General features: G+C 48.8%; 1 protein-coding gene across 18 annotated transcripts; it reads right to left on the reverse strand.

Annotated features, from left to right (window-relative positions):
• Positions 1-1,820: 1,820 nt before the first annotated feature.
• Sf1 (splicing factor 1) lies at positions 1,821-14,730 on the reverse strand. 18 transcript variants are annotated; one of them, XM_059262258.1, is made up of 14 exons: positions 14,275-14,728; positions 12,527-12,655; positions 9,678-9,753; positions 6,669-6,821; positions 6,392-6,481; positions 5,892-6,075; positions 5,684-5,799; positions 5,473-5,580; positions 4,561-4,741; positions 4,027-4,300; positions 3,675-3,734; positions 3,392-3,571; positions 2,437-2,641; positions 1,821-2,001 (listed from the first exon to the last, which is right to left on the reverse strand). In XM_059262258.1, the coding sequence occupies exons 1-14, from the start codon at positions 14,303-14,305 to the stop codon at positions 1,869-1,871; spliced, it is 1,920 nt and encodes a 639-aa protein (XP_059118241.1). In that variant the 5' UTR covers positions 14,306-14,728; the 3' UTR covers positions 1,821-1,868. The 18 variants fall into 18 exon arrangements, with proteins under 18 accessions (XP_059118241.1, XP_059118201.1, XP_059118198.1 ...); XM_059262218.1 differs by lacking the exon at positions 2,437-2,641 and having other exon boundaries at positions 4,027-4,279; positions 14,275-14,727; XM_059262215.1 differs by lacking the exon at positions 2,437-2,641 and having other exon boundaries at positions 3,675-3,729; positions 14,275-14,726.
• Positions 14,731-15,163: the final 433 nt, after the last annotated feature.

Consider the following 15,163-nt stretch of genomic DNA (forward strand, 5'->3'; position numbering starts at 1 on the left):
CCTGACACAATAGGACTGGGCTTTTCCTGCCCAAGATGCCATAGGCCAAGTGGGTGTTTCCCACCTCCCAAATACTGCCAGCATGGGCAAGTGCTTGCTGCATCTAGGCCTTCAAGTTTACTCTCTGAAACTGTAACAAAGGCTGGCAGCAGAGTGAGGTGGAGTGAGGTGGCCGCAGGAGCACATTAACCCCCCCTTGGGAGGGAGGGGGGAGACGAGAGGATAGCTGAGCAGTGGTTAAGTCATTTATTGATTTTATTTCTAAAACCCACACAGCGCCACTTTGCCGCTTCCAGAGCTTCAAAGAGCTAATTAACCGCCCAATGAGCCCACCAGGGAAACCAAGATTGTGAGGGAAGCAATGAGGTGAGGCCAAGGTCGAAGAGGGTGGCCAGGCCCTGCCTCCAACACTGTAAGGTTAACAACAAAGGGAAAAACCTTTAGTTTGGGGCTTGGTTAGGGAACTTCTAAGGGGGGGCTGTAACAACTACAGGCAGGCTACTGGACAGAGACCAGCAGGAAAGCTCTGCCCAGCAACAGCTGCAGGAGCTGCTCAAAAATCTGACTCTAACCAAAAGGCAGAAGGTGTTATTTTTGGGTGCCATCTAAGTATTATCTACTACCCCAATACAACCGACTGCAGAAGACCCTATGCAGAGGTATCCACTCAGCACAAGGACACCGCATTTCGCCCCCAGCACTCCCTCTAAGCCTGCACTGCTGGCAGGCTGAGAGCCACCAGCAGAGAAAGAAAAGTCACTTGGCGGTTTTAATTTTAGCAGCCCTATGCCTGACAAGCAGGATTAGTTGGCCTGACCTTTAGTGTTGATGCCTCCCCAGGCCCAGGTCCTTAAGTCAGGTGGCAGCTAGGACACAAAAATCTTAACTGGAACTCATCAAATATGGAGGTCAGAGCCCCAAGAAAAGGCCTTCAAAATGACAGAGACCACAGAGATGTGGAGTGAGCTTGGTTCTCAATTACATCAAGTAGAAACAGGGTACAGGCTGAAACCACCCACACATGGGAGGTAGGAGCTGGGGCCAGGTGTTAAAACAAGGTAGGTAAGGGAAACTCTGGTACTGTTGGAAGGGAAAATGGGGTTTAGGAAGAAAAGAAACAGACCCGGAAAACCACACTGCTCTTTTATTCAATGGAACATCCCCCCACTTTAGTGCAGTGTTGACTCAAACACCGAAAAAAAGCCCAGAGAAATTTCTGTAGATAAACCAGTGAAAAGAACGCGCATTACACATTATTGTCAACATAATCACTCCATGAAAGGGGGGGGGGGGGCAAAGAAGCAGAACGAAGAACAAGGGGCTCAAGCCCCAGACACTGCAAAACATCTGGACGTCTGGGGTCAAAATAAAACATAAAAGGAAGCTTTCCAGGAAGAAGAGAAGCAAATGGCATCTGAGGCAGCTTAGGTGATCAGGAGCATGGGAAAAGACTCCAGGCTGGCAGGCAGGCCTATAGTGGCTTGGGTTGTCCCACTTACTGCTGGCAGGCGTGCAGGAAGATGTGAATCCTAGGGCTGGATTAACCCTATCTAGCAATGTCAAAATTCTCAAGACACTTTAAAAGGTGACAAAGATAAACCACACACAGGACCCGCCCTCACAACCCCAAGCCTGACATTTATGGTCAAAGTCTGTGCCTAAACCATTTGCTCCTCTCTCCTTGGGAAGAAGAGGAATGGAGACAAGAAAAAGGAATTCTATCTGCAGCAGAAGACCGGGGAGAGCATCTCCTTGGACGGAGTCTGAAGAAAGGAAAAGATAAGGAAATAACAAAGGAAAAAGATAAAAATTAATAAAAATTTCACGATATGGAGCCAGCGTGTTCCGATTCCGTCCACAAAAATAACTCAGGCTGCTTTGCCGAACCATCCTGTCCACCAGGGGCGCTGCTGAGGCTGTCTGCCTGGAAGAGTCACCAATGGGCGCGGAAAGTCCTCACTCTCATGGCTCGGGCCATCGCTGCCGCCGCGGGGAGGGATCCTGGCGGCCCGGTTTGGGGAAAGGCAAAGGGAGTTGGGTGAGGAGAGAAGAAGACAAAGAAGACACTCGATGCTACAGGGCGCCAGGAGAGCCCAAGCTGGCGCCCTTACTACCACGTGCCCATTCCCAAGCGAGTCCACAGTCACTTGGCCCAGCCCAGTGCGTGCACACACACACATGCGTGCACACACAATCACATGCGTGCATCCCAATGTCTGGCTCCATATGGTGAGGTTCGGCGTGTGTTTAAACGAGACCAACTCTCTATGTATATAATATATATTTTCTTAAAAAAAACAAGTCTAGTTCTGTGGTGGAGGCGGTGGGGGAGCTGGAGGCATCCCGAAGGGCGGCATGCCCGCCACCCCCATGCCCATCATGGTGACAAAGTTAGAAGGGTCCATGGGAGGCGGAGGAGGAGGGGGTGGGGCATACATCATGCCGGCGGAACCAGGTGGCGGAGGCGGCGGAGGGGGAGGGGCCCCGGGCGGCAGAGGCGGCTGGACCCCGGGGGGCAGGGGCACCATAGTGGGGTTGCCTTGCATCTGAGGGGCTCCTGGAGAAGCTGCGGCAGCCGCCTGCTGCTGTTGCCATGGCGGGATGGACCCTGTGCCAGCGCTCGTGGTGGTAGTCGTCGTATCTGGGGTAGTAAAGAAGCCCAAGGTCACACGCGCGGGGGTACACCGCGGCTCTCTGCGGCTGCTGCCTTGGGATGGGGGTCGAGGGGCGCCTGCTCCTTGCTTGGCATGCGGTACGGTGGTGGGGGGCGGGCGGGCGGGGCTGTCCTGGTGATGGGAGTGGAGGGGTGGGCAGGACTACCCTGGGGTCAGCCTCATGGTCTCTGGGCTTAACAAAGTAAGCCCTTTGTCACCAATGCCCCTGGAGGGGCTAAGGGGAAAGTACCAGACACTAGAACCGGCTTTGACGTCCCTCCGCCCAGCCGCCGCCACCACCGAACGGCACATTCAACCTCAAGCCCACAGCAGCTCTCCCCACTGACCCCTTCCCCTTTCTCTGCAGTCTCTCAGGCCCAATCACAACCCCCTCCAGATCATGCATGCACCATCCCACTCTGACGCCGCGCACAAGGCACGGCCAAACCAGGAGCTCATTCAGCAGCTTAGCCTGGACTTCTGGTGCCCTATCTACAACAGCAGGCTCCCTGCAGACCTCCCAAGTCTCTCCCAAACACAACCACACCAAACATCAGCTCTCCTCCCCAAGACATTCCTTTGAGCCAGGCAGTCTGGCTTTCAACCCCACTGCCCTTGCTGAGACTAGAGTCTCCTCAACCAAGGTGCCTCCAGCCCGTCTGAGATATGAGGTGTTGTTCATCTCAGCCCCAGCCCACATCCCACCCACCCCCACAAGCCCAAAATACTCCACTCACTTTGCTGCCATGGCAAGGGGGTGCTGGAAGCCATACTGCTGCTGGGCGGAGGGGGTGGTGGAGGCTGCTGCTGCTGCTGCTGCCATGGAGGAAGAGGGCCAGAGGGAGGAGGCGGGGGCTGCCCACTGGGAGGTGGCGGAGGCGGCGGCATCATGCCCATAGGCGGCGGCGGCATCATACCTGCAGGCAAACCCAGTGTTAGGCTTTAGAGAATGGGAGACCTGGGCTGGAGCCCCCACTGGCTCCCAGCACTAGACAGAAATCTTAAGTCGAGTAGCATTACCTTTTCCTTGATGCAGGCGATAGACCCCAGAGCCCACAGGCGTACTTCCCAGGTACTGATCTTGATGGAAGGAAAGAGCAGGGACTTAGCAGGACAATTGAACTGGCCAGGCGAGACATCCCCAATAGCTTTCTTAGTCACACAGCTTTTTGAGTTATTAACCTCTCAAAAGTTCTGCTGTAACAGTGGGTGGGCCTCCTCGCATAGAAGATACTCCATAAGCCTAGTCCTCGGCAAGACTCAAGAGCACTGGCTAGACATTCAGGACTACTTACTTAAAGCTTAGAGCCACTTGGTATGAGCCTGTCCACCCCCCACAAACCCCAAGGTTTCTGGTCTGACACTTACTTACCCATTGGAGGAGGGCCATGGTGCCCAGGTGGATGGGGGCCCTGGTTCATTGGTGGTGGTGGTGGCTGCATCCAAGGTGGTGGTGGTCCATTTGGGTTGTGCTGCATGGGATGTCCACCATGCCCACCTGTCAGGCTAGGTAATGGGTGTGGGAAGCTGTGGGGGCCACCTCCAGGCCCACCAGGGCCACCTCCATGCATGCCATGGTAGGGCCGATTCTCTGAAGGACCAGAATTCATCCAGGGTGGGCGACTCTGCGTTGTAGACATGAGAGACTACATGAGAGCATTTCCTGCCAATGTCCATGCCTGCTCCCCCTGGTGGCAACATTGTTCTTCTGACATAGTCAGAGGATCAGAACACAAGGACAGGATCCTCCCACAATGAGACCCCCACAAAGTCCAGACATCCCAGAAGAACAATGTTGCCAGCTACATCCACCTCTAAGCTTTAGCCCAAACTCTTGGCCATAGCTCTCAGTCTCTCTCCACAGAGGAGAACAGGAGCTAGACCAGAGAATTGTCCCAGGGCTCACCGGTGGTGGTGGGTTGCTGGCAGGAGCAGCAGGTCTTGGTGCACTGGCCAGGGGTGTGGTGGCAGGTCCAGAGGTGGAGCCCACAGATGCAGGGACAGGAGCTTCCCCTAGCTCAGCCATAAGGGACAAATATTCTTTATCCATCCGTGCTTTATCCTGAGCTGACTGAGGGTCGCCAGGCCTAAAGTAGGGTTGGAAACAAAGAAAGGAGAAAATACTCAGTCAAGTGTGCCCCCTTTTCTAACCCTTTACTGGAAATGGTTCTCCAATTTCCATTCTGTGTCTATATTCACCACTGCCAGCACAGTAGAGGCCCAACCACTGTACCAGACTCTGACTCTCACATTTTATCAAATCCTACCTCTATGGGGATGGAGAGATGGCTGATCAGTTAAGAGCATTTACTTTTCTTGCAAAGAACCTGGGTTCAATTCCCAACACCCACATGGCAGCTTACAACCCTCTTCTAATCTCCACAGGCACTCAGGCACACACACAGCACAGACATACAAGCAGGAGAAAAACTGAAATCTAAAAGACAAAAAAAACTACCTCTATCTTCCCCGTTTGAGAAAAGGGTATGCAAGACTTAGAGAAACTACACCCATCTCCCCCTAAAAAAAAAGGCGTATGGAAATAAAAACCCCCTAGTTTTAACAAATCTTAGGCAGTGAACGTGAATTAATATTGCACCTAATGGAAACATTTATAGCCAGAGTGTAAGCTGTCTGGACAGGACAACAGGAGGCTCTACCCATTTCCAGTCCTAGATCTACGTTTAAACTCTCACCCCCCAGCCACATGCACACAAGGATGCTGCTCTAGTACACGAGATGAACCACAGCCAGTATGGAGGAGGACCCTGAAGATAGTGGGCTGCAAGGGAGCACTCCAACAGCCGTCAGGCCTCACCTCTGAAATTTGCAATCAGAGGCAATATGGCCAGCCCCTCCACACTTGGTACACACGGTTGTATTGGTAATGCTGCGTGTCTCTGAGCTCTGCCACGGTCTTAAGATCCTGTTGAGGTAGAGAAATCAGTTCAAAGACCTGTAGAGACCAACCACCTTTCCACCTCAAAATGTTCAAGTTTCTATGCAGTCTTCTCAACATTATCACTGACCTGTTATCATCTTCCCGTAGAGTACCATTCAAGCGAGCCAACTCTCGAAGCTGCATCTTCCGTAGATCATTCTGGTCCTCTGGGGTCTCAATACCCTGCTTCAGGATGTTTCTGATCTATTTAAGACACAGCAGCAGTTAATTGTCAAAGTGCCTGGGGCCATCACTAGGTTTCCAACAAGAAGCCTCCTTCTGGGCTCACCACACACCTGCTCTACTGCCTTTTTGACATTCTCCATTGTATTGGCAGTGACTAGAGCATGAAGAGGTTCATCCTCCCCTGGCAACATCTGACCATCTTTGCGCCCCACTTTCCCTTCTTTCACAGATCCTTTCCCCCGTATCATGATCTTGGCATTGCACTCCTTCTCAATGTTCTTCAGGGTGTTCCCTCTATCAAAGGCAGAAAAGACAGTGTTTATACATTCAGTGCAAATTCTGGCTTCAGATTAAAAATGCTGGGCTGAGTAGCCATTGGTGGGAAACTGCAAAATGCAGAGCACCACCAAGACTCCCCAGCCAAGGACTCTGTTGAGAATTCTACATTAAGGTCAGCAACATCATCTCAGAATTTCACTTCTCTACAGAAAATGGAAAGGTGGGGGGGGGGGGGTATATCAAATTAAAGGCATAATTCAGCCAAAACCCAAACAAAAACCTAAAACCCTGAAGGTATGTCAATGGGTGCCATAGACTAGTAATTACTCACCTGGGCCCAATTAAGAGCCCCACAAAATTGATTTCTGGATACTCATCTTGGGGGATCATCACTTTATCACTCACGCGTGTTGCTGGAGGCCTAAGAAAGAAAAGACCATCACCATCTCTATTTCTGGGACCCAAGCTCTTCTACAATTAATCAAGGATATAACACTTGAGAATTAAGGATAATTTGGGCCAAAAGGTAAATAGTAAACCAGAACTGTCCCAGCAGATCGCATACGATTCGAATATGCCCTTGTCCCAAACCACCCGACTTGGCTTACTTGTAATCCGCAGGTGGTTTAAAGTCCGGGTTGAGAGCAACCATCTCTGTGATGAGGGTGTGCCGCTCCTCTTCCAGCTTTTTTCGAGTACGGAACTCTCGAGTATTAAGCCGCTTCCCCTCGCTGTTGTAGATTGGTTCAGGGGAAGGGGACCTGTGGGAGACAGACCCCCATTACTGCTCCGCCCCCACTCCCTTTGCTCCCATATGGACTATAACAAGTCTCCCAGCCCCTCTGCCTCTCAGATCCTAACAAAACTCTTCGGAGGAACCGACCATAACGTGTGCTATTCAAGATCGTGTGGAATGGGGAGATACAATCTGACTGAACATTAAGCGATGTGGGTATATGTGAGACAGGGAAAAATTCTTTACTTGTTAAAGTGACTGAGGAAGGGTCCATTAAAGGGAAACCCTTGGACCACAAGTGGCAAGAACAGTATCATCCTTTGGAGGCTTCCTGCCAAATGATTCTTTCATTTGAAAAAATTTCTAACAACCCAACTTGATGAACCACAGAGACCCGAGTTTAGGTGAACTGTGTGTATTAGGAAGAGCATCTGTACCCCTACCACACAGTGAACACAAGTTCGTTCACCCAAAGCAGCTGGGACCCATGCTACTATAGCTACTTGGCCCCCACAATGGAGAGAAATGGTGCAAGGCTTCGTCTCTGCTTTTCCTTCAATGGCCTGGCTGGCTGTTCGAGGTGGGGAGTCTGGGTAGAGAAAATCGTTAAAGTGCTAACGCAGCTTCTGCAAGAGGCTGCAAATGCAGATTTGGTCAAACACTTGTCTAGGGTCTGAACCTGCCAACAGCAAGGGGGAACTACAATTCTCCGCCAGAGTTTACAAGTCCAGAAAGCAGAAATTTCTCTCTCATTTTTAAGTAAAATGCTGACGCTACAAGCAAAAAAAAATAAAAAATAAAAATAAAAAATATATAGTAATAATGATAAAATGGTCACTTTACCACAGCTAGATTTTGCGGTAACAAAAAAAGAGAAGTTATACTCCTAGAATTCTGAGTTAAGATTACAAAAAGGACCATAGCTTGATACTCTGTATGAAAATTTAGTAGCAGCTGCAAGAAGGGAAGAGACCATGTGTATCAGGTTATTTTAAAAAACATCCTGAAAAGTAGTCCCGACTCCTACACCCTTGGTTTAGTTGAGAGAATTGTGCCTAGTTGGAGAGCAAGAACTGAACTCGGCTGCTCCCACTGTCTTCAGCCTAAAGGGAACCATGTCATACCAGGTTACACACACGATGGAATAAAAGGTCAGGTTTGTTCGTGGCTAATGACGGCTAAATGACACCTCCGTTTCTAGCATCTGGATGAACTGTTAGCACAATCCAATCATAGTGAACACAAGCAAACATCCCCAGCTCATTAGACTGTCATCTTACACATTTAAGTCTACAACAAGTTTTAAAACATTTTAATTGTGCAAGTTAAGCAACATCAAAATAGCAGAAAGTGGCTTAATTTTGAAATACACCTTCTTAAGAAATCATCTTAGTAAGGTAAGAAACTCATGTATTTCCCTCCAACCTGGGCTTAAAAGCAAAAGCAATCAGGCATTATGGCCTCTTTCAAAATTGAGCATATACAAGGAGGAAAAACCCTGCTCTGGTTTTACTCATTTCTAACATGCCCACCCCATTGCTATCTAGAATCGAATGTTTCTGGCTAAATACCAAATTGTACCAGAACCAAATTGGCCTTTTAAAGGCTTTATAACTTCATAACCATTTAACCTCTTCCCAAACTGTGGAAGTGAAAAGCAAAAGCTAGCAATCTAGAGGTTAGGCTGGCCGGACTTCTTCACCTAGAAGAGGCATCAGAGACATCAACTGCACTCTAATCCCAGTTCTCCAGGAAGCAAACAAGGTTTGTTAAAAACTCAACCTTTGGAGGAATTGCCTGGTAACCTGTAGACATACCATTAAAGGGGAAAAGGCCAAAAAGGCACTAAACAGTTGTGGTCTATAATCTACAGTGTGAATGTTAAAAAATTAAAAAATAAAAATCTTCAAATCAAAAAAGAAATGTAAAATACAACTTTCCAATTAAAATCTCTATGTGAAAAAAATAACATACTTGATAAGCAAAAGAAGGTCAATATGGAGGAATCATTAAGTTCATTTGTTTCGTGGCAAGGGGAAGCAGAACTGTGTGTAACTTCTAAAGCCATTACCAGGATAGTAAAAGCCAGAAACACTTTCAAAGCAATCTTTTCAACTATACTACATGCACTAAGAGAGATTCCAGTGGAAGCTTATTGTCAATTAAATGACCAGACTTTAGCTGTTCAAAGATCAGCCAATAAAATTCCACTTAAAAAGTTCCTCTCTCACATGAACTTTAATTTTTCAGAGACAAGAGAAACTATTAACTGAAATGACATGACCACAGCTGTTTGAGGCCCACGTTCCCTTTAAAAAAGAAAAAGTAATTTAGGGGTTTATTGCTTGCCTTTCCCTCCCAAAACCCGCAGGCAATGGCCAAGGCTGAAAATTAATTGGCAATGAAGGAAGTTGGTTAGAAATTTCCTAATTTTAAAACAATCTCAAAACCACAAGCAGGTAAGACTTCAACAAGCTTGGCCTGCTCAAATTCAGTGATGGTTAAAAATATTCTCAAATCCCTGCATAATATACCATGAGAAAAACTGCCCCCTGTGCTTTCCAGCCAAAGCAGCCAGTGAAAAGGCAGGTTAATGGCCACCCCTCACTGTCCCTAGGGGTGGGTAAATTTTCAGGTTAAAATCTACATGCTTACCAATTAGAAACCAGTTATCCATTTTCCTTTAACTTATTCTCCCATTAAATTCCATTCCAACTTTTCTAACTGTTGACTGAACATACATTCTAAATAAACCCTGGTCAGAATACCAGTCGTCTTAACTATGATTTTATTGAACTGACACAATATGTTGCCACCAGTAAAAACATATTGAGAAAAAGGTAAAAGCGTTACTGTCAGCTGGTTAAAACTGTTTCCCAACCTGTCCTCAGGGTTAGGGGGGATGCCCAGGTCTCCTGTGCGCAGTTTACGAGTCAGGTCTTCTATCTGTAGTTGCACTGGAAGAAACCAGGTTAGGAAAGAAAAAAAAGGATGGAAAAAAAGACAATGTTACCAAAAAACATCTCAAATCTCAATAACAAGCATGAAGAACTCGGAGACTTTGAAAGGGATGACTGATCAGTGACACACTGAGGCAAAAACCCCCAACCACCTAGCAGCAGGAGTCCATTTACATCTACAGTTAATTTTCACTTCAAATGGTTATCACGTAAGGAAGCAAACAGTTTGTTGGAAGAGGGGTTAGCAGTTAAGACTGTTCACTACGGCTTACAATTGCAATTATCAGGAGGTATTGACCTCTTCCCTTCCCCACCAACACTTGCTTACAATTGGCACCCTGAACCAACGCCATTTAAGATATCACCAGTACCTGGTTCCCATCAAACTCAGGGCAAGACTTAAGTTTCTATTTCTTCAGTAAATATTATACACAGCCCAAAATCACTCAATTAACATGGGACAACAACAACAAAAATAGCAGTTGAGTAAAGACCATTTTCATTAAGACCAGGTTTAAAACTCTTTAGGCAGACACTTAAATAATTCAACATCTTACAGATTCATACGTACATTTTCTATTTTCTGTACAACCAGACCTGTACTAAGAGTCCCCAATACCTGCAGCTTTTACTCAAATATTGAACAAACCATGTACCTGTCTTTATAAACCAGTGGGTCTAAGCAAGGTTCTGTAAGTTTATTTTTTGTTTCTTTTCCTTTATCTTTGATTTCTTTTGCTTTTGGTTTTTGTTTGTTCTTTTTTTGAGACAGGGTTTCTCTGTTTAGTCCTGGCTGTCCTGGAACTTGCTCTGTAGACCAGGCTGGCCTCGAACTCACAGATCACCTGCTCCTGCCTCCCCAGTGATTGGGTAAAAGGTATGTGATACACCTGGCTAAGTTTATTTCCAGACCAGCTAATGATGTGGGGAGGTGTGTAAAAGATGAAAAGTGAGGGTCAAGGAGAATGCATGTGGCCCTGAAGTTTGAAATGACGAGAGATGAGGGTTTCATTAAGCTTCCAGTAACTCAGGGGAAATGTAACACAGCAGTAGGACAGCAAACTAGAGTGGCTTCGTCAATATGGTGCCTAACTACCTCCCCTATGTCTTTATCATTACCCAAGTTTCTGAGCAGGTAGGAAGGGCATGGCTTACTTATAATTAGGATTAATGCATTACATTTTTCAAGACAGGGTTTCTCTTTGTAACCTTGGCAGTCCTGGAACTCTCTGGCCTCAGAGATTCACCTGCCCCTGCATCCCGTGTGCTGGGATTAAAGGTGTGCACCACCACTGCCTGGCAGATAATTCTAATTTTCATGTATGTCTCACAGGGCTATACAACTTCTCCATGCTGACAACGCGGATTAAAAGAAAATTTAATAGTGAGAGGATACTGAGGACATCTGGACAAAGTGTATGCAATGGGACACAGTTGCTCTCCAAGCTCCCCTACTCCAACAAGTTCTAGTTTTACAGTCAAGACATTAGCTCAGGAACTTCAGATAAAAGTTAACTATTATAGGGCAGCCTCTTAACTGTGGGATCTAACTTGAATATCTAGAACTGAATAAACCAGAAAAAAAAAGCTGTTATCTCCCCATGAAGCAAAAAACCTACACTATGGTCTCTTCCATCTACTTTGATGAAAGATGTAAATAGTCTTTAAGGGCTTAGTGCATTAACTAGGCCTGAAGAGAAAGAGCTGGAAAAGTATTAAGTGTTTCTCAGACTCTGCATTCTTGGGCTATGACACCACTAGGGGCATTTTACAAGGTTGGAAGATCCAACACTGGTCTAATGACCCCTAAGGGTTGGGTAAGAGTAAACAGCAACAGTGAGAAAAAGTAGTATTAGTAGTACTGTGAGAAGCAGACAATTCCAACGCCTCAAAATTCTCAGCAATCTAAAAACCAGGAAATGAAGACCCTCCAGGTTTAGACCCCATGGCCTTGAAACTGTCTGTGAAGGCCACAGCTTTACGGACCCACTAGGTTTCTGCTCAAAGAGGATGTTTATTTGGTTAGTTGAAAATGTTTATCAAGTGCACTTTTTGAGACAGCTGGACAGATATATACAACTTGTATTAATGACCTTGGTTTCTAAGTAATTCTGAGGTTTAATTTTAATTCAACTGTGGACAGTAACTTAATTTTTAAAACTCCTGCAACCACCTCATGTCAAATCAAACAGTAATAAACCCTTCCTTCCCAGCAGAGTCCTTTCGTGGTTAATTACAAGAGCCTTCATTTTTAAGACAGCTCTCTAAAGACCAAACAAGACAAGATGCTGAAGGGAAGGATTAAATTCAACAAAATGGTAAAAATGGGTGAACTGTAAATACTTTCAGAGCCACTTTTTGTTTGAACTGTTTTGTAACCTATAAAAAAAGCAAAACCACATTTTAGGGAAAGGGAACTATGACATTATGGTGAAAGGCCATACTACAAAAAAGGCACCTGGTTTACAATACCTGCTGCAGTGTTCTCCACTGGGGCCTGTCCAGAGGCAGAGAGCACGCACCTCATCAATGAGCAAGAGCAGCTGAGAAGTAGGCTGCTTAGTAAGGCCTATGTGCTGCTGAAAGCAGGCCCAAACAAGCTACAAATGCAGGACTGGCCAAGCAAATCACAGTTTACACCAAAGCTATATAAAAGCACACCTGATGACTCCTTGTCCCAAGACTAAAATTTCAGACTTTCAACAGAGTTGTCACTCAGAATAAGCAGTAACAAACTGAAGATGCACCTGGATGCAGAACGTGTATTTACCTATATAAGCTCTTTCTTGTTCCCGAGTCAGTCCAGGGGGGATAACTGTAGGCATGCCTGGAATCACTGTCTTCTGTTCCATTGTGTCTTGGTTCCAACGGCTCCTCTTCCTCTTCTTACTTGGGAAATCTAAAGACAGACAGAGTCCATCAGGTGGAAATATGAACCAGGAGAGTGACTACCAACAAGCAACTCATGATAATTAAGACTGAAACAGACATCCACCTAAAATTTAAAAGGGAAAGAATCTCAGAGATCAGAGAAGAAAATAAGCAGCCATTAAAAGGTATCTGGTCCTGTCAGGAAAGCTAAGGAACACTCCACATTTACATTCTTTTTTTTTGTTGTTTTTTCCTGGAAGAACTTGCTAGAGAGTGTAAATACAAGGAACAAATTTTCTCTTGTGGTGTTTGGAAAACCCAGGTCGTTGCAAATGCTAGGTAAGAGCTCTACTAGTGAAGCACACCTATTCTTTGTTTTTGTTCTGTTTTGCTTGAGACAAGATCTCTTTACAGAGCCCTGGCTATCCTGGAACTACGTAGATCATGCTGGCCTCAGTCCACCCGCCTTCTGTCTCCCACGTGCTGGAAATAAAGGCACTGGCCACCGTATAGGAACCCAGAATGGAAGTGTTAAGGAGATGCGCATTATCAATTCTGGAAGCTTTAAACGGCAGAAAAGAAAGTTGGAAAATCCTGTCTACAAAGCAGCAGGAAACTAGCTCCAAGAGAACAAACCCACCAAAGCTCTTGCTACATATTTCTAAGTGGAAATGCCCCGTCCTTCAGTAAGCCCATCCTCACACGTGGCAAGATCAGCATTCAATTTTCCTGACCAGTGGACACTGGTCATCAGAACTCTGATGTATCAAATTCTTCCCTACATTTACCACACAAGGTTTTCTATTTCTCAGGATTACAGGCCAGGGGAAAAGCCTTTTAAAACAGCACAGGGAAAGCTGGTCACTCTGAGAACCTACTAGAAAACAAAAGGAGATAAACAGCCTTGGGGGGGGGGGTGGGGGGAATCGAACCCAAACATCACTAGAAGCCTTCCAAACCGGCCGTAAGGAAAAGGAGACACTCTTGTCACGGGACTGGTCTTCCAGGTTCCTAAAGTCATGAAGGGGACCACTCACACCACGTCGTGACGTGGACCGTTTTACACGCTCCTGTCCACACCAGCTCGGGGGGGGGGGGGGGGGGGGGGCAACAGGTGGCCTCTTCAAGCTATCAGAATTGCGCCACAAAGCCTGAACGCCCCAGTGCGTCTGCGCAAAGGACGCTTCCTCCCGCCCTTCTTCCTCTGGCCCGAGCGCATGCGCACTCGAGGCCTCTCAAACCAGGCCGCGCGTACCCCGGGGCGCGTCCGCCCGGACCTCCCGTGCGCGCGCGCGCGCGCGCCCTTGCCGCGTGAAACCGCGGTCGCGTGCCTCTCCGCCGGCCGGGCCGGTCCGCGCGCCGCCTCTCGCGCTCCATCGGCCCGACTCACCTCCGCCGCCAACGCCGCCGCCGCCGCCGCCGCCGGCCGGGCCCGGCTGCTGGTCCTGGCGCGGAGGCGACGCTCGCTGGAAGAGCGGCGGCGCGGGGGCGGCTGCTGTGGCGGGTTCGAGGTTGCAGGCGGCGGCCCCGCTAAGAAGGCCGCCGTCATGGCCCCCAGCGATCCCGGCGGCCCGAGCGCCAGCAGGCCCCGCTCGAAGCCGCCTTTGGGCCCAGGGAGCGGGGGAAGGCCTGGCAGGCCCGGCTTACCCAGCGGCGTGGCGTTCGCTCCGGTCGCCATGGCGCCCCAGGGGACCGGCACCAGCGGTTCCTCGTCCTCGGCGGCGGCTGCTCCTTCGCGAACCTTCCGGGGGGGAGGGGACCCGACGACGCTGCCGAGGAGCGCGGGGAGCCAGTCCTCTCACGCGGCGGGCGGCGGCGGCGCCAGACGCACAAAGAGGGAGGAGAGAGGATGCGGCGGGGGCGGGCTGGGGGCGGCGGGCCCGGGGCCCGGATTGGGCCGGCCCGAGGTGAGGTCGGAGTCGGCGGCCTCCGATTGGTGGAGCGCTAGTCCTTTTCGATGCGTGTCGGGATTGGCCGAACCGTTAGGCCCGGCGACGAAATGGCGGCGGGGCAGGGGGAGCTGGGAGGTGTCGCAGCGCGCACTTCATTTGTTACTGCGCGGACTGAGCTCCGAGGCCGGAGCGGCGGGGAGGAGACGAGGCCGGGTCTATGACGTAGAGCGAACGGCTATCTCATTGGCTGAAGGCGATGGAGTCGAGCGCCTCGGCGTCGTAATGCCGCCGGATTGGCTGAAACGACTCCCCGCCCCCAGGGACGAGTGGCTCGGGAATCGAGAAAGCCCGAGGGTCGGAGGTGCGCATGCGCGGTGAAGCCGAGCGGCCCGCGGCCCTCCACCAGCCGGGCCGGAGCGGAAGCCCTGAGTGACGTTGGTCATTGTGCCAGAGGTAACCAGGAACCGCGGGGAAGGGGCGGGCTCGAGTGAACGAACCGGATTCGTCGACGGCGCAGGTAGAGGAGAACTTCCTGTTTTCTTTAAAATAAATAAAGCGTTACGGAATTGCTCTAAGTGGAGTAGTTTTTTGCTTGTGTTTTAAGGTTTTATTTTATGCCGGCATTGTGGCGCACGCCTTTAATC

Source organism: Peromyscus eremicus, chromosome 1 (assembly GCF_949786415.1).
Source record: "Peromyscus eremicus chromosome 1, PerEre_H2_v1, whole genome shotgun sequence".
Taxonomy (NCBI): Eukaryota; Metazoa; Chordata; class Mammalia; order Rodentia; family Cricetidae; genus Peromyscus; species Peromyscus eremicus.